This window comes from Thermobia domestica, unplaced genomic scaffold (genome assembly GCF_964235325.1).
Source record: "Thermobia domestica unplaced genomic scaffold, izTheDome1.hap1.1 HAP1_SCAFFOLD_285, whole genome shotgun sequence".
Classification (NCBI taxonomy): Eukaryota; Metazoa; Arthropoda; class Insecta; order Zygentoma; family Lepismatidae; genus Thermobia; species Thermobia domestica.
Window position 1 is genome coordinate 31093 of NW_027656000.1, and position 20584 is coordinate 51676.

Genomic DNA, 20584 nt, shown 5'->3' on the forward strand with positions numbered 1-20584 from the left:
TTCTCGGTTCGGCTCGATAGTAGATGAGCTGTGAGCCGAGCCACTCGATCCGTTGACAACCCTAAATAAGGGCGGAGCACCGCGGTGATTCAGATAACTGCTAACTCCAGAACAGAAAAAAAGACAGGGTTGCCGGGGTATTCTAAGATGGATATAGGCCTATACATGATGTGTCTCATGTAACCCCTCTTCTCATGTGTCTCATGTAACGCCATCAGTAGACTCATGATATATTGGGTTGTCTTCTTTTAGCTTCAACAAACAGCAACGCGTTCTGTATAGAGTTCTCAATGTGAAGTTCAGTCTTCGGCGAGCGACTACAGATACTTGTTGATGTGTTAGATTTAGCTGAGAAAAGCAATAGCTATTATGATTATGACGTAATCAGTGGTGTATTTAGGGGGACTTCCGGGCTTAACCTCCCCCCCCCCCACGAAATCTTACTATAATAAAATAACTGCAATATCTTGCAGAATTTTCACATTTCCAGGCAAAGCTCCCCCACCCGAAAGTTAGGAAAGCCCCTTCCGAAACAAAATCGTAAATACGCCACTGGACGTAATTATGCTTTTCTATCGTATTTCTCACTTGGAAATACTATGTGAACTGAACTTCTCATTCCTTTACTTCTTAGTTTCCGCAAGGTGAGGTCTCAACTATAAACTATCTCATGCGGTAAATTTTAGATGGATAACTTTTAAGAAATTTTATATGTTACTTATTGTTGCCTATTTTTATCTTATTGTATTACTATTTCAGGCAGGTCAGAAGTCGAATATAAAAGTAAGATTGCTGAGAAAGAAGTTTTTCATGAAGTATTTTTAAGAACTGAATGAATCGATGAAGTACAAGAATGTGCATTTCCGCAACGATAAAAGTGAAACAAATAAACATGACTATGATAACAAAAATATGAAAGCGTAGAGCAGCAACAATATTCTCCCCCCTTCCCTCGCCCAAAAGCGAATTTCATTGTGTCCTTGATTGAAGATGATTCTAAAATACTAAACGGAGTTTTTGGGTTGTTGGGGAGTATGCCCCCCTAAAGATCTTCAGCCCCCCAATAAAAATATTTTAGTGACGCCACTGTATTAGCATTTTTTGCGTGTGAAGTATTGTGATATACGTTTCTGAAATTGCATAGGGCATATGCTTTCTTACAATGGGAGACTAAATACAAATCTTCAGGAAACGCAACACAGCAGTTCTCATTACGAAGTCCCTTCATCTTTTTGACAAACTGAAAGGTCTCCTCCACAGCTGGAAACCGTGTCAATGGACTGTGGAGTGCGGGAATAATTTTACTATCTGTCCGGCAGGTATCAAAAGTCTGCGCGCGCGTTTCTAAGAAGAACCTGTGTTCACACGTTGTGAGTGTGTGTGTATTTGTGTGTGTGTGGTATGTCGCTTATTCATATCTCTAGCGCCGTTGCAGAGTACAGGGTAGTTTCGAAGTCGACTACAATGCAACTTCATTGCCATTCAAGCATCGCGGAAGTATTGCAGTAAACTGTCCCAGAAGTATAGGATTCATCGTTTATGCTGAGATCAGTGTCTGTACGGATGTCAGGAAGGTTCACTATGATTGTTTTCAAGCATTGAAAAGTTTTAAAGAAAGCTTATAACCGAAATTTACATATTTATTGATGAGAACTATTTTGGGCGGAATTTCAAGGTTACCATATCTGATATGAGAGAATTGTCTAAAGGAAAAAAAATAATTCAACAAGAAAGTTAACGTTCTGTCCGAATTCTGCAAGAAGAACAGTAAGAAATTTGTAGTATATTTTGTGTGAATACGTCACCTATGAGAATGTGGTAGAATTTTCCTAACAAATGACAAAACAAGAGGAAAATGTGTAAGTGCCGATAACGATATTTAATGCAAAGTGGAAACACTACAGGACGAGTTCGACTGACAGACGAATGGCCACACCTACACTACCCTTCTCCCCGCTCCCAGAACATTGAAATCTGACATGCTCGAGAAGTAGTGAGGGCTCTTAAGACTTTTATTTCTGAAAAAATAAACAGATTAAAACAAATATTTGAATGCATGTGAATTTATAGATATTCTAGGGGGCGAATATATATTCTTGGGGGTGCTCAGCCCCCCCCCCCTTGAACATGTCTGAATTCAACACTGTCTTATGTTAATATAGATAGTAGATTTTTGAACAATAGTATAACAGTGTACAACTAAATTTGCAATGCTTACGTTTACTCAGCTACTAAGGTTTACTCATTAACTAGAACAGCCTCACGGTTTGTGATGCTGAAATAGTGTAAACACAACAAAACTTTCGTGTTGCCAAATCTAAAGATTAAAAAAATACTAAAACAAGAATTAAACAGCATCAAACATGTAGTTTTAGTAAACAGAACTGCGAACAGAAATAATCAACAAACAAAACTGTTATCGTATTATAAAGAATTTATATATGTAAATAAAAAAAAGGTAGCGTATTCTTGAGAGTTATAACCCACAGCCCAGAAATTAGCGTGTCAACCAACTACATGTTTGTAGCAATAGCACTTTAAAAAATCGCTTAATTCGGAAATACTGCTTAAAAGAATCCAATGAATTTAAGTGCACCGTCATTGTACGCTGGTCATTTACTGCTAGGAATAGAATTTTGCCAAATATTCTATATTAAGTTGGAAAGTCAGTCTTTGGATAAAGATGTTCCACTATCCCTATATTCTGTATGGAGCCGTCATATCACAGATGACCATTGTATTCATTGATACGTGGATACTCTAACCAGTCGACTTTTGTTTCAGAACTTCTTATAACATGTGCAAACTACACTCATCATCATAACATAGGATAATTCAGAAAAATGCACACAGAAATGTACAGTGAGAGATATCATTTCGGAATATGCCATCAAACTATCTTTGATGAAAGTGACCGAGATCCGATCAGTGTCACTGTACTCACTAGGGGTGATTCCATTCCGGGACCAAGTACCTGGGGAAAACCTATATATCGCCTGAAAGCTCTTGCCATGAGAAGTACGAAACCGTTTTCAAATCACGGGCAAACCCGCAAACTGACCCTATATGGGGCCAGATTGTTGGTGTTTGTGACCCTGTGTATTCTATATTCTACAGGAATAAAAATTAATGTTTCGATGCATCACACACAAGCCCTTGAGCCCATCATATTCCTGTTTGGCTCATTGCTAGAACGTGACTCGGGTAAGGGTTTGATAATATCACTTTGCACCCAAACGTACCCATTTCGTCAGTGTTGCCAACGAATTGTAAATACAACGTGGCAGATGGTTTATGTACTACTCGATGTATATCCATGAACACGTGGCATAAACATCATTCGTCACTAGAGGAATATATTTCGGACATATTCATCTTTCAAGGACCCCAGTTTACCAGTGTTGCCAACCAAGTATAAAAATAAGAAATTGTAAAACAGGTTCCGTACGATGAGACGTTTATACACCAAGCTTTGCAGAAACATCACACGAACTATAGCAAAAAGATGTTGAGTGTGGCCGTCTCCCAACCATTCTATGTTGTCAGTGTTGCCAACAAGTGTAAACATCACAATGTTAAATATGGCGTGAATGTCATTGAACGAATATATGACAAAAGTGATAGAAGCAGCATTGAACAATGGAGAGTGTCCCCATCTCCCAAGCACCTCAGTGTGGCGGATATAATTAGACTGTGGCCCATACTAGGTTTGTAGTATGTTAGTGAACCCACAAGCACCCATGTTGTCAGTTATTATATGTTTGCCAATGCGGTAAACTTCATGCGAAAATCTTGAATGTTCTCATTGGTTGGCAACACTGCCACACTTTGTGCTTGGGAGACGGGGACATACACTATGTTTTCCATTGTCCAATGCTGCTTCTGTCACACTTGTCATATATTCTTTCAATGTCAGCCACGCCATTTTCAACATTGTCATGTTTACACTTGTTGGCAACACTGATAACCTAGAATGGTTGGGAGACGGCCACACTCAACATCTTTTTGCTATAGTTCGTGTGATGTTTCTGCAAAGCTTGGTGTATAAACGTCTCATCGTACGGAACCTGTTTTACAATTTCTTATTTTTATACTTGGTTGGCAACACTGGTAAACTGGGGTCCTTGAAAGATGAATATGTCCGAAATATATTCCTCTAGTGACGAATGATGTTTATGCCACGTGTTCATGGATATACATCGAGTAGTACATAAACCATCTGCCACGTTGTATTTACAATTCGTTGGCAACACTGACGAAATGGGTATGTTTGGGTGCAAAGTGATATTATCAAACCCTTACCCGAGTCACGTTCTATCAGTGAGCCAAACAGGAACATGATGGGCTCAGGGGCTTACGTGTGATGCATCGTAATATTCATTTTTATTTCTGTCGAATATACCATATATAGGGTCACAAACACTAACAAACTGGCACAATATAGGGTCAGTTTGCGGGTTTGCCCGTGATTTGAAAACGGTTTCGTACTTCTCATGGCAAGAGCTTTCAGATGATATATAGGTTTTCCCCAGGTACTTGGTCCCAGTATGGCATCATCCCTAGTCATAAGAATGACGTAATAGGGTGAATATGTTATCAAGATGACGTGTCCAGTTGTTTGGTGTTATGTTTACAGTAATTCTGTGAGAACAATGGTGCAACGAACACATATTGATGACGTAAAGAGATACAGGGTAATAGAGCAACTGGAGGCAGGGAAACACAATAGGTCCAGATGCAGGAGGTGCATGCTCCACAAACTGTCATCTTGCGACTATGGCAACGAGACCCGGCGCTATGGTAGAGGACGTCTACGGTGTTCAAATCCAAACTGTTGTGTTATTTTTTTTTTAAATTAACTTTCTGTTGGTTTCTATTGGTTGCATGTTGAATAGGAAACATGCCTTTCACTTTATTTCATAAGGCAAAGTTATTTTCTTAACAGAACCAGGATACCACACACAGGTCAAATCCCAAAGATAGCTGGCTACGTATAGAAAAACAGATATCTAAGAATGAGTACAAAAGACGGCCGACTGCAACGGTAAAGGCATTCTGCTTTTGGAGTCGATGTGTATGGATTTCCGAACTAAACCAGCTATCATCGTTTGCAATGCGCCACTAAACTGAATCTGTACCTAGCGCATTACTTAGTAATTGAACAAGTGACAATTTGAATTTCGATCGGTACGTTAGGATGCTAAAACTGGAATTTGATCCGTACCATATGATCTAAAACTTAAAATTCTAAACAAGTTTCTTGTAATCGATATTAGTAAATTGTCGAATTGATTATACAGGTTGTTTCAAAACAACACCGACAACGTTTGGGAGATGATTCCTGACACCAAGGTAAGACAAAAAGTATAGACCAACCTGGGTGCAGAAATGCTTCCTTTCGGAGTTATAGGCTGCCGAAAACATGGAAAAATGAACTTTGAAGGTCCATAGCTCCAAAACTATGGGACCTAGCATAGTCGGGTCAAGACTTCACTTAGGAACTAATATGTGACCTATCCAAAAATGTATGTTTCAGAATCCTAAATTACTCTCGCAACAATTTTTATAGAGGGAGTTTGGCTACGGGCATATAACTTGAAGTACTCACCAACTACCTCTATAAAAATTGTTGCGGAAGTACCGCAGGGTTCTAAAACTTAGATATTTGGATAGGGCACATACTTGTTTCTAAGTTAAGTCTTGACCCAACTACGGTAGGTCTTTTAGTTTTGGAGCTATTGTGCTTTAAATTTCATTGTTTCATGTTTTCGGAAGCCTATAACTCCGAAAGGAAGCATTTGTGCACCCAAGTTTGTCTGTACTTTTGGGCTTATCTCGGTGTAAGGAATCACCTCCCAAACGTTGTCGGAGTTGTTTTGAAACACCCTGTATACGTGTAAATTAGTGTTTGTGCTGAATAATTTAGATGGAATATGCAGCTCTAAATTAATCAAAGCCTCGGATCGGCATGTACATTGCAAAATTCAACTGTATCGTAGTAATATTTTGCCTCTGATGCAGTTAAGAAGATGAGAAGCAATATTTTATGATTTTAATTGTGATTATATCGAATGTCTAATGTTAACATTGGAAACAGCTCTTTGGAATTTAATGTTAAGTAGTGTTGATGGAATATGGATTATTTTAATGTAATGAAAAGTATTCGACGTTTATGAGTGTATAATGAATATTAATTATAATAAAACTTAAAATGTTTTAATGTAAAATATAATTTAGAAAAATTAACTTACTTTTTGCGAACCACTCCGACATGGCTTCTCCCATCAAAAATTCTTCAGTTGGATAACTCCCTGAAAACATCTTTACAAACAATAATAAATCAAGTTTTAAATGAAAGTCAATGGGCTCAGGCAAGTTTACCAATACGATTCGGTGGTTTAAATATTCGAAGAGCATCCGATTTGAGCCTTCCTGCGTTTCTGTCTTCTTGCTGTGGGGTGTTGTCACTAGTCTCCAACATTTTGAAAATTTCAGTTGACGAAGTGAAAATCCCTCATCTGTCGGAAGCATTGGAATTATGGAAAGGCATCTATAACAATACCATTCCGGAGGCCAAGGAATCACAAAGGAAATGGGATGAAATCCTACTAAACGAGATAGCTGGGAAGGAGGTAATTTCACAAAATAGTTTTGACGTTGCTCGCCTAAAAGCACTTCAGAAAAAAGAGTCTGGCGCCTGGTTACAAGCTACACCTTCCAAAAACATCGGAACTTTTTTAGACGATAATATTTTCAAAATATGTGTAGCATTACGCTTGGGACTAAATGTTTGCCACCCATTCACATGTGCGTGTCAAGATCGAGTGGACGAGAAAGGTTTACATGCTTTGAGCTGCATTAGAAGTGGTGGTAGAATTACACGACACACGGAATTAAACCAAATAATCAAACGAGCACTCGCCAGCATCGATGTTCCTAGCATCATTGAGCCACAAGGATTGTATCGAAATGATGGTAAACGACCGGACGGAGTAACTTTAATCCCTTGGAAAATGGGCCAAAGTCTTGTATGGGATGTAACATGTGTTGATACTTTCGCTCCTTCATACATAACACTAACATGTGAGGAAGCAGGAAATGCAGCAGAAGCAGCGGTTAAACGTAAACATACAAAGTACTCCAGATTGAAAGAAGACCATCTTTTTGTTGCCTTTGCTACAGAAACGATGGGAGTTTTTAGCAAAGAAGCGAATGAATTTTTGAATGAGTTAGGATCAACTTTAATTAAGAAGTCAGGCGACCCAAGAAGCAAACACTATTTACTACAACGAATAAGCCTAGCACTACAGAGAGGAAATGCAGTCAGCATTTTAAAATCCTTCCCATCAGCACAAGAGCTGGATGAAATTTTTTACTTAAAATAAGTAGTATAAACATGGTAGTTTATTTAGTAAGTCCGTTCTATTTCCCTTTATATTTCTTCGCTGGCATTATATTCTTATTTCAATTTTTTATCACTAATTCCGAAAAGATTTGCCTAAGATATTGAACTTAGACGGACTTCTTTCTTTTTAAAAAATTTATAGTGCTAAAAAAAAAAAAAAAAAAAAATTACAGTTGCTACTTTTTCCTCAATTGTTATAACTTTTTATATTTTATTGCCATACAATATTATGCTGTACGTATAGACGTTACATTTAGAAAAAGCTCTTCAAAAAGAAAAAAATCGATTAAAAGTCAAGTAATCATATGTTGTTTTGTCTGCACCTATGTTGCGTGATCGGTATGATAAGTCATGTGGCTTTATGCATCGATTGACTATCTATTCGTAAATTATCAGAGGGGATGTATCAAATTGTGTAATCCTGTATACTATAATGTTCGAGTTTCTCATCAGCACACCGAAGCACCAAATCTGTTTTACAAAAAAATCACGTACCAGTGTGAGTAGGTGCATTTCACATTAGTTAGAAAAATTAATGCAATTCCACGATTCTGCATATCTTAGACAGGACTTAGACTTGAATATTATTTTCTTTATTTCTACCTGTATCTACTCTCCCTTAGCTAGGGATAAATGTCTCAGGTAGAAATCATTTATCGACCTCATTCTCTTGCATTAATATGTGACCTATCCTTTCTAACTAAACACGGAGGAATTTGTAGTGTTTGGTAGACGTCTCTCACACAGCGTGGATTTTCTTTGGGTTTCTCTAATATTCCGACTGCATTTTAACCCACTGGACTTGAAACGAAAAAGCAATCAATAATTCTATCAGATTTCCCCCAATACATACGTACACACTTCATATCATTCGAAAAAAAACAACAGAAATTCTGAAGAGGAACTGCATTTTTAATAAGGTTTCTAATTTTAAAATTGAGTTCTTTGTTTCGACATTTTATTCCTCATACCTTTTACCCCCTGTATTTTTTTAAAGTTTATAATATCCTAAAGAATTCAATCGCATTGTTTGTTTTAATTTATTTATTTTACAGGAAAATTCCAGAAATACGACTATGGTCGGAAAGTGAATTTACAAAAGTATGATCAAAGTACTCCACCGGAATACAACCTAAAGAGGATATCAACTCCCACCGCATTATACTACAGCAACGATGATGACTTAGTTGATCCAAAGGTAAGTATATACATACTATTGACTTTCGGAATGTATTAGGTTATACTCAGTGTGGCAAATAGGAAACGAGATATTTTTTTGGTGCGAAGTTAGTTTTGGCACGAAAGTTTATTATTATTATTATTATTATTATTATTATTATTATTATTATTATTATTATTATTATTATTATTATTATTATTATTATTACTCTTGCATGTAGCCTTGACCGGTGGGTAGGGCTGCGCGGGACGAGACCTCGTCATTGCTTCAAGAACAGAACAAAGTGTTAATATTAAGTTCCACGCGTACTTCATTAAAGTGTATAGGAACCACCATCTAAAATGTAAGAACTGGGCGAGATAACACCATATGAAATGTAACGATTATTAACTTATTATTTTTTCACGTTACATTTAGCTCACAGTTCGTATAATTTTTAACTAATTTTTTTCCAGTCTTAGAACAAAGTAGACATAAACAAAGCGAAATGTATTACTCCGCGGCTTACATGTGCTTCGCCAGCCAGAGACGTGAACAGCAAGATCGTCTGCTAGCTTACTGTCGTCGCATAATGTCCACAATGTTAAGGCTATAGTTGGTTAGTAAATAATTAACGCACTGACACTATATTGGAAAGATGTATTTTCTTAAATCCTTACATAAACGAGCTTACCGCTGTTCCTGTGTCCTCTTTTGTGTTTTATAACACGAGACGAAACTGGATTATTGTCACATATCGTCGCCACGAAACTGCATTCTGCTATAATTTTAAATGAGTAGGGTAGGCGCGCGAACGCATACGCATGCGCAGTAAATACTATATGTCCAAATACGCGTGAGGTTGAAATAAAGCTACATCTGTTGTTAAATATTATATATATTGCGTTTATTAACACAAAATGCAGGATAAATTCAGATATCTTTATTTGAAATTATTATTTTAGTAGGGATTATATTGCGGTAGGATACTAGTGCAGTGAGTTCAACAACCAATCACTGGTCATCGACCCACTGGTAGTCAGGTGGGTTTGTTTACATCTACTTTTTTCTAAGGCTGGAAAGAGTTATATATGTCAACACGATCAAAATACAGTAAATCAGGCACAACAACTTATATCACTATTACCTTTATTCTCCAAAACTCCATTAATTAAACTAGCAACGTTTAAATAAACATCTGATGTTACGGTAACTAAGAGTATCGATCATACATATATATTCAACATCTTCAGCTACTAAGATTAAATCTTATTTCTTTATATTTAGAGTCAACAACAGATAATTTCTTTTCTTCTTCTTCTTCTTCTTCTACACGAAAGATTGTGTACTTTTAAGCACCGTTGCCCAAAACCAAGATATACAAAATAGATATACACTATCGTTGTACTTCAGAGGAAACATTTGAGATGTTAAAAAGGATTTATTCCGACAATTGCTTTCTCGTTGTCATGTATTTAAGTCACACAAATAAAGTCCCCCGTTGGTCTACTTGCTAGCACGCGCGTCTTTGGTGCGCGGAGTCCCTGGTTCAATTCCGGTGGGAACATTAAAATTTGAATTCATGATGATAGTTCAGATTCTACCTTACTGTAGGTACATGTCTTGGTACTGCTGAAGACAGGCGCAAAAACTCAACCAATCAGCTGAATGGCACAAAAGACTCAATGTTACCAGAGCCTATGTAAGGGTACAAATCCTTAACGTAAGCAAGTTCATCAGAACTACTGAACTTATTAACAAAGTACAGGGTGTCGTTTTAAAGGACCAAAATTCAAGTCTTAGGATAATATCAGACCTCATGAGAGAGAATACGGAAAGTGTTCGGAAATAATAACGGTGGATTCAAATAAACAGGAGCTGCGTGCACGTTTTGACCTATTACTTAGCGAGGGATTAGACTCTGCACTGATTGTTTGTGAGTTTTGGCCTCCGAAAAAGTGTTTATGTGTTACTACCATAGCCTGTGTACTCGCCGGACCTGTGTCCCTGTGATTACTTTCTTTCTTCCAAATTAAAGACAACACTGAAAGGTTGTGTTTTTAACTATGTTTCCATCACCTAGACAGGAGATCCCCTTTTTCAGTTGGGGGCGCGGTGGCTCAGTGGTAGATCGTTCACCTCCGGTGCTTGGGGTCCCGGATTCGATCCCAGCTCGCGCCGTGTTCTACTTTGTGGTGGACAAACACCGTAATTGTGGGTTTTCTCGGAGTTCTCCCGTTTCCTCCCACTTTCTTCATTTCACCATTTCATTCATTTCTCATCATCACCGTCTCCTTTAGTTGATGATGAGTTGATTTTTAGTTTAGCGTCCCTTTCAGCAGCGAGACTATATGAGACGTGGACCTACTGATTAACGTGGAATCCGAACCACATGAGCTCCCGCCCGGAATCGAACCCGGGTCTCCCACGCCAAAGGCGCGTACGCTAACCGCTTAGCTACGAGGGAGCTCACCGTCTCCTTTAGCCTAACCGGCATAATCGTGGGACGTAAAACTAACGATTTCATTTCGTTTCCCCATTTTCAGTCCAGGACTTTGAGAAACATCTCCATGACTCTTTGAATCTGTAAAGATGTGTGTGGACAAAGGAAGTTCGTACTTTTCATATATCAAAGTATGTTCATTTCATTTGTTATTCATTTGTTTTTTTTACAGATCCAGTCTTGTTTATCTTAATTGCTGCACTGTGTATATATACGATATTTTGAGTGCTTAAAACAAGCTATTAGTGTCAAACATAGAACAATCATAATGGAGTTCGGAATCCATTATTCACGCTCTCATTAAAAGTAATTCATATACAAAATAAGATAAAGTAAGTGCCCGGCGATTAAAGAGACAGTAGTGATCTTGTGTTCAACCAGCAACCTGGGTACTTGTCTCGTAACACATGGAAATGATATCGAATTCCACTTCACATAGCCTCTGTGGTCAAGAGAAACCTTTACTTGCATCAATCAATTAATAAAATAAAACAAAAAAAAATATCTTCTTGAATTTTTAAATTGCGATTGTTACACTTCCAAACTATGCTATGGACAAGGACGCCGATTTCTCTGTAACTTTGGAGGGGGCATTTATAAAAAAGAAAAAATTCCTATAACAATATGAGGGCGAGTCAAAAATTATGTACACTTTTGTCATAAATTTCTCACATTGCGCACTTTGTCTTCTATTCTCGCATATTTTATTGTTATACTGTTGTGGTGATGCTATGAGAGTGTAATCTTAATTCCTCCATTTTTCTTCCTTCTGTTGCAGATATATCATGGCTGCTCCATTAGAAGTTTGCAGTAAAGAAGAACAACGAGCAGTGATCCGATTCCACTGGTCGGAGGGTGTCAAGGGGTCAGGCATTCATCGCAATATGGGAGAAGTGCACTATCACGTAAAACTGTGTTTTTGTGGCTCGAGAAGTTTAAAAGTGGTTGAACAAGTGTAACGCATGAAGAGGGAGCAGAATGGCCATAAACCTCCACTATAGATGACAACATTCAGCAATCTCGAGAGATGGTTCTGGCGAATAGGCATTTCACTTTCGATGAGGTAGCAGATGCTTTGAACATCAATCATGGCTCTGCCCATCAAATCATCCACGTCGAGCTCGGTTTTCATAAAGTATGTGCACGGTGGATAGGCCTACCTAGAAAGCTTACTGCAGAACACAAGCTCACTCGTGTTAGGGTCAGTCAATGCTTACTCACTCGCTTCAACAACGAAGGTGATGCATTTTTAAGCAGAATAGTCACCGGCGATGAAACATGGGTTCATCACTATGAGCCAGAGGGATACGGACAAAATCTCGCGGCCGAAACATCGCCGCCCAAAATCTCGCCGGCCAAAACCTCGCGGAACAAAATCTCGCCGGACCAAAACCTCGCGTGGCCAAAACCTCGCGGGACAAAATATCGCCGGGCCAAAACCTCGCGTGGCCAAAACCTCGCCGTCCAAAACCTCGCGGGACAAAATCTCGCCGGGCCAAAACCTCGCGTTGCCAAAACCTCGCCGCCCAAAATCTCTCCGGGCCAAAACCTCGCCGCCCAAAATCTCGCCGGGCCAAAACCTCGCCGCGAATGAAACCTTTCTTTAAAATTTACCCAATGAGTTTCTTAATATGCAATTCCACATTTCAAATAATAATAATAATAATAATAATAATATACAAAACATCGTGTGCGTGGGCTTTCTCGGGTTATTCCCGTTTCCTCCCACTTTCTTTATTCGATCATTTCCTTCATCCTGGTCATCTACGTCTCCTTTAACCTACAGGACATAATCAAGGGACATCGTAAAAACTCATATATTATTTCATACTTTCATAAATATTATTAGATTTTTGTTAAAATTTTAAGTTTTTGGATGTTCCAAAGTTCACGAAACTAACCCCGTTAGTTGTCATTACTTTCCTTATGCAGACTTTCTTTCCCTGTAATCAGTTTAAAAACATCCTGTCGCCCTACCTTCACACTGAAATCCTCTAATACAGAAATAGAATTTTCATATGGCATCGCGGGACTTGGACAAATACCCGTGATACTTCTTCTGAAACAGCGTCTTTTATACCGTCATCCTTATCATCTGTTGGAACATTTACATTTTGGTCAGGCGAGATTTTGGGTATGGCGATATTTTGGGGCGCGAGGTTTTGGAAGACGAGGTTTTGGAAAAGGCGAGGTTTTGGCCCGGCGAGATTTTGGCCAGGCGAGGTTTCGGCCCGGCGAGATTTTATGCCGCGAGGTTTTGGGAGGCGAGGTTTTGACCAGGCGAGGTTTCGGCCCGGCGAGATTTTAGGCCGCGAGGTTTTGGTCCGCGAGGTTGTCGCCGCGAGGTTCTGGCCGCGAGGTTTTGTACCCAAACCTGAGCCAGAATCAAAGCGCCAGAGTATGCAGTGGAAACACCCTGGATCTCCGACGAAGAAAAAATTCAAAACTGAGCCATACGCAGGAAAGGTTATGTTAACTGTGTTTTGGGACTCATAGGGTCTCATAATGGCAGACTTCATGAAAAAGGGAAAGATGATCAACAGTGCGAGTTATAGTGAAATGTTGGAAAAGAACCTGAAGCCGGCAATTCGCAACAAACGCCGATGTTTGTTTTCGAAGAAAGTTTTGTTGTTGCATGACAATGCACGGCCACATACGCCTCATCACACTATTGGAACGATCAACAAGCAGAAATTTGAGTTATTGGAACACTCTCCCTACAGCCCAGACCTAGCTCCACTTGTTTGGGCCACTCAAGGATGCTTTGCGTGGTCGCCGATTTGCCTCAGATTTAGACGTGCAAAATGCGGTGCAAAAGTGGCTTCATGACCAACCAAAAACCTTTTATTTGGAAGGACTACGTAAGCTCGTTGACCGTTGGGCCAAGTGCATTGATAGGGAGGGAGATTACGTAGAAAAATGATGTGCATAGTATAACTCTAGCTTCATGTGAATAAACTGTAGAATGAAATGTGTAGATAATTTTTGACTTGCCGTCGTACATATAACAATGAAAATACATATAAAAATTATATATTCATAAAAATACATCGGGGCCCACATGGGCTTGGGGGGCCCGGGCCCCCCAGGATCGGCGCCCTTGGCTATGGATAAATATTGAAAGTCTTATTGAATGTCTATGTCCATCTCTGCGTCTGTCGACAAGCATTAGAGCAAATACGATAAGAAATATCGAAAGGTGTTTGACTCGAATTCATTCAGTGTCCCAAGAATATATTCCTTTTTATCCATTAATCCCGTATTCAAACATTATCATCACAGATATTCTGACATTATTCTGCCACAGGTATTCTGCCATCACAGGCATTCTTCTGTAACTGAGAGGTTTCCATGCTCCACGGTTTTCCACTAGCCTCTCCGTGTTCACGTACGAATTCTCTGTTTTGATATTGTCTATCAATTGTAGCCTTCTTCGTCCCCTTCCTCTCTTTCCTGCCATTATATCCTTTAGCACATCCCTCATGATACAGCTCTTTCTTAACCAATGTCCCAACTGGTTTCTCTTTCTCTTCCTAATAATATATAAAATTGCCCTTTCTCCACCACCATTTCTAGCACCCTCTCATTCGTTTTCCGCTCTACCCAAATAATTCTCTCGATTCTTCTCCACAACCACATTTCCAAAGCTTCCAGTCATTTTCATCATTTTTGCATAATGTCTATGTTTTTGATCTATACAGTACAATATTCCACACGAAGCACTTTACGAGTCTTTTTCTCAACTTTTTATTCAAAGTCCCACAAAACAGACTTTTCTTCCTACTAAAGGCTCCTTTCGCCATTCCTATCCTTGCTTTTGTTTCACGTTCACATTCAAATAGGATATGGTAAAAATAAATAAATAAATAAGTATTTACGGTTTCAACGTGGATCGCCATAAAATTAAAATGGTAAAAAAAAAATAGCGAAAGCGTCTTATTGAATAAATTCATCGTCTTTTTTTTTTTAAAAAAAAAAGATAATATCTTCACCAGCACCTCTCTACTAAAACCGGAAATGGTACCAATTTACCATTACTTCCGGTTTAAATATTGATTGATCTTCGTAGAGCAGAAACTGTAAAAGAATGAAAAGTAGCTTTTTGAAAAATCGATTAAGAAACTTCAACAACAGGTTACAAATATTCTGCTAACACTGTGGTGAAGCCGAAAGTATTAAAACCATCTCAAAGGTTATTCTTCTATTGAGACCGGAAGTAGTTAAAAGAAGCAGTACTTTTTGTTTTTGTTTTTTAGTGTTGAATCCTATACAGTAAAAAGTGTAATCTTTATACATCGGGCAGAGATTTGAACGTAATCGTAGAGGGCCCTGGTGACCTATCGCAGGGTAATGATGGATATCGCGTTGGAAAGCTCATGGAATACTGATTCCAACGAGGTAACACTTGTGCAATTCTTGCCTTATTCGTAGAAGAAGAAGAAGAAGAAACAAAAATCCTAAAATATATCAAAAATAGAGTTTGGGAGATCTGGTAACAGTTACAAGCACTATACGCTGACAAAATGAAGCTAATGTGTAGGAAATACACTAATGAGTTGAGTTGAGTTGATTTTGAGTTTTACGTCCCGTTCAGCACCGAGGCTATATGAGACGTGGACCTACTGATTAACGTGGAATCCGAACCACATGAGCTCCCGCCGGGAATTACACTAATGACAATAATATAAAAAATGATAACTGTTGCTGCAATACAAAGCGAGATAAAAATTCACAATAAAATTGCTATAAAAATGCGTAGAAGAACAATTCATTGAATTGGACATTTGCTCCGACCCTACCATCATCATAGTACCACGTTATATGCACACTGTTTTTCACTATTGTCCGTAGAAAATATAGAAACAATAATTATGCTTCTAGTTAAACTTACTGAAAGTAGGCCTATGTCTTATATGGAACAGCATACAGAAAATAAATGCAATTTACGTAAAAAAAAAAAAAAAAAAAAAACTGAAACTCAAAAAATTGGTCAAATTTGTCCCCCATATAAGCAAGAAGTACTTTTGTAGAGTACTAGCATGTAGTGGACTACTTCATTGCTTCACATACTAATTTTTATGAGTATACACTCAAGGGTGGGAAAATGATCCCCCTCCCGAAAAAAAACCTGACGCAAAAAACAAAAACAAAACACGAACTTTAACCCCCTTTTCCGCCGTGGTTCACACACATAAAACGTATGTCGGCTGCAAGCTTCATTCTTCAGGAACACGATGTCAAAATTATGTTCCTAGCTTCATTAGAGGCTGAGACACTGAGTTATTAAGATTTAAAACCTTGACACAGCAATTACGTCCTTCGGTTCTTAAACGATAACAGATACCAAGAATTTTTTTGATATGGATTGAACGTCCCAAGAACCAGTTTCTTCTTTGATAATATCTTTATGTTGCAACTGGAAGCTATACCTCTACTAGTTCTGGTTGCAATATTAAATCTCTCAGTTTAGAAGTCTTACAATAATTTCAAAATAAGAAAAGAAACCCACTTGTTTTTACAATTGAAAATTTCAGAACTTGAGTACGCTATCATTTACAGAGCCTAATATTGGCAGACCGGTAATAAAATTTTTTATCAAACGATAAACTAGACAGAGAATAGAAAAAAATACTGGATACTCTATCGCAAATTCGGGAACTTTTCTGTATGGAAGTGACTGTTTTTTGTTAGAAAAGAAAACAAAAAATTATTAACTTACCCTAGATTATTTTGTAATACTTTCTTAGACTAAAATAAATTATGAAATGGCTCTTATACATTTTTGATAAGAAAAACTTAAAGAAGGAAAGATAATGTGAAAAGGTTTAAAATTATTACGAGTCTAATAGATTAGTACGGGGGGGGGGAATTAAAGCATTTCACAGAAGTTTTTTTTTTTTTAAATTCTTCAGGAGTCAATAGGGTTGCCAATCGTCCAGTATCTAACCGGACAGTCCGGTTTTTGATCTCCTTATCCGGTGTCCGGCACGACCTCAAAACGAACCGGTAAGTGTCAGGTAATTTTTCCTCATACAATCCTATTCTCTGTTCTACTAAGATTTATTTTGGAGTGACAAAAGGAATCGTTTGTTGATAAACATGGTTAAAGGAGAGCTGATATATACTAATTCGCTTTGATATCGACCTGTCGTGGAAGGAATTTGTTGAAGAGCTGAAGGCAGGAAAATTTATTGAACTTATCAAAACTGCTAAAGGTCGACAAAGGTACATTTTCAAGAGCACAGCTGTCACTGGTTCATCCTCAGCTACATCTTCCAATTAAATAATGCTTACAGATCCAGTAAAAGTATGAGGGCATTATGAGACATTACCAGCCCCAACGAAGCTGGTAAGACTTATTTTTCAAGTATATTTTGTGTTTGAAATAATTATATTGCCAATTATATTTGCTTTTCTGTTTCAAATACGATGTATTATTGATGGTAGACTACAAAAAATACATGTACTGACCAACCAAAACTGGAATAAGTCAGTTTAATAAATGCTTCGAAAGTAACTAAACTAAAGTTATGAAATTCGAACTCCGAATCGCTTAATTTTATGTGAAGAGGCCACTCTCAGATTTTTCACTATTTTGACGGGTGACGATGTCTCAGTCCTAAGAGTATACGTACTCCAAGAGGGAGTCCGGATGAAAAGTGAGCAACCCTAGTCCTCAATGATAGAATGCACAAGAAAATACTGCTACAGAAACTGATGATTATGAGAGGATAAAGCAATTTCAACTGCCTTCATTTGTGAGAGAAAAATACAGATTGACAACCCAGTACACTCTGTGCCTAATTTGGGGATGCTAATTGAGTGATACTGAGCGCCTTCCACTCACCATCTAGAATGAGTGGGCACGTTCTCATATACATATGCGAGAGGTTTACTAATTCGACTCATACCAATCGGGGATTGAATTCTGGTAATAAAACATTGACTTCAATTATTAAATAAGTTGTATTTCTCTTTGATAAAAGGTAATGAATGTAAGTGTTGTGATATGATTACGGATATTCGGAAAATTTGCCAGTCGAGTATCGCCTATCAAGCATTGAGCATTTGAGCCCTGAATAGGAGAAACACATACCTTATCTCTTCCAGTTGACGCTCGCTGATGACCTCGGTGTTGTACCCAGTATCGCCAAGTTGACACTTCTTACGGACGGGTGTTGTTGATAAGCATTGAGTCTGGCTTACTCCCAAATGCTATAGACGAATCGACGATCTCCTTAGATAGAATATTAGAACTTCTCAATAACCTGAAGTTTCCATTCAAATTACTTAAAGTGGTCTCACACGATCGAATACTAGGTTGACTGTCGGTTGACTGTCCGTTGACTGTCTCGCTCTCCTTGTCGCTCTAACTGATCACTTTGACTGATCTATCCGACTCTCTTCCACTGATCATCCTGAAAACCTCCCGTCTCTCGGTTTTGTTCCACTAGGTCCTTCTAGAATTCTCTCCTGTCGTCTGCTGGTCGGCACGTGTGACCTCCTTTCACTTGGAAAACAAATTCTTTCCTTGTGTCAAGACTCAAAAACTGCAACTCTCGACACACTCCGATTTCCCGATTCTAAGCAATTTCCTCATATCCGTGAATGTGTGAAATGTTCACAAAAGCTTACAATTTCTTTTCATAATTTACAGAATTTAGTCTATGTAGGAATTGACGCATTACATGCATTGTCTTCCTGCATTCGCAGACTCTCAATAGAACATTTTATTTACATAATTTTGCTGACCGTTAAATAATAACTTTTCCTCAGCTTGTATTAATCTCAACTCTTGACTGTTATTTACCTTCACCTCATTATTTTATAAAAACGCGATATTCGCAAAATAAATAAACATTGATCGATAAAATAAAATTATTATACATGATATTTTAATTTAAAAACGGATACTGCCACATGTCCCCCCTTAAAATCTTGGTTGCTTCGCAATCCAAGTTAGACCTCGTAAGAGGGCGTTATATTACTAAACTCCCTGTAAATATACAATATATGAAAAATAAATAATACTGAAATAAACATAAACTTGAAAATGAGTGAGACATGTGTAATTACATAAATTAATATTATAAAACAATAACTGCTTTTCCTGCACCAAAACATTAACATTATATATATTTTAACTTTTAATCATTTTCATTAATTGATGAAGAAAATTACATGAAACAAATACTTCAGAATCTCTATGCTCAAAAGTACACTCACGACATCTTGTGAGATGTAACAGAATTACTAGATGAGCATGAGATGAGCACAAGTACTCTGTGCGAAAGATTATGTATGTACTTTTAAAAGTACTCTGCATTGCAAATCCTCCTCGCAATTAAGCTTAAGTGTCAAATTTCTGGAACTTTCCATTACTCGGTTATCCATACTTGCCAACTCAAGCATTTGTTGACAGTATCAGTAACAGATGATAATTGTTTATTCCAATTGTCATACACTTCGAAATCTAGAAGATGAAACCTTTTTACGAATGATTAAAACATATTCACTTATAGTATAATTGTAGCACTAAAATAAATTGCAAAATATCATCGTTTTTATTTTCTTCAATAAAACTTAACACTAAATTTTAGATGTGGGGGAAATAAAATTCTGCTCTAGGTCATTTGCTACACTGAGAAAGTTTCTGGGCAGCAACTGCAACTTCAGCAAAATTTAACCAAAGTTAAGACTACTTCCACGCCAGCACTTCCATTTGCGCGTCGGTTTAGTTTCATGAACACTGGATGTTGAAACGCACTACGAAATTTTAATAAGTTCGCCAAAAATTTTGTGTTTTTACAAAACAATGACATCACATGGAAAGAAAAACTCTTTGTTGATGTCTGTCGGGCACTCGGTTTTTCCGTGTTTACTGAAATTTCCAACAAAAACGTTAGTTTTCGTGGTTTCACTGTGTCCCATTTGTGTATTGGTGTGTGCATCTTCTTCTTTAGTGGTGTGGTTCATTTGTGTGTTCTTCCATTCAGTTTCAGTGCTAGTACTACGATATGCTTTACTACGATCTGGCAAATTACTACAAATTGTGTTATCAGTGCTTTGTGATATGTTTTTAAGTGGAGGTTTATTCTTATTTAATATTGTGGCATAGAGGGGAGAAACTTGTGAAAGTACGTAAGTTTCAGACTCATCTCTACCACTTACATCTAATTCTATATTCGATCTTACATTATTCTTACTATCTCTTACACTATTTTCGTATTTTCTCTCTAGCTTACTTAATCTTACCAAAATATAACACGTAATAATCACTATTATAACTAATATACTTCCTAAAACTATCGTAGATGTTAATAATGAAATTGTTTCGATGTCCATTTTCCTCGTTTTGGATATTATCTGAAATAGACGAGAAATAGATAAAGTCGGGATAGGCCTACTTAAAATTCGTAGAAAATTACATTTACTATAATTATTGAAACAATTAATATTCCTAGCTTGTGTCTGCTTACACTTTTTGCGACAACAATTCGCGTGTTTTTGAAGCAGT

At 37.7% G+C, this 20584-nt stretch overlaps 1 protein-coding gene across 1 annotated transcript in view; it reads left to right on the forward strand.

The window, feature by feature from the left end:
- Positions 1 to 20584, forward strand: part of LOC145676674 (lipase 3-like) — a gene marked incomplete at its 5' end in the record, with an annotated part of 66300 nt that overhangs the window by 28177 nt on the left and 17539 nt on the right. Inside the window, one exon of the mRNA XM_081747518.1 lies at positions 8461 to 8603. Coding sequence (XP_081603644.1) covers positions 8461 to 8603 — 143 coding nt within the window. The remainder of the gene's footprint in view (positions 1 to 8460; positions 8604 to 20584) is intronic.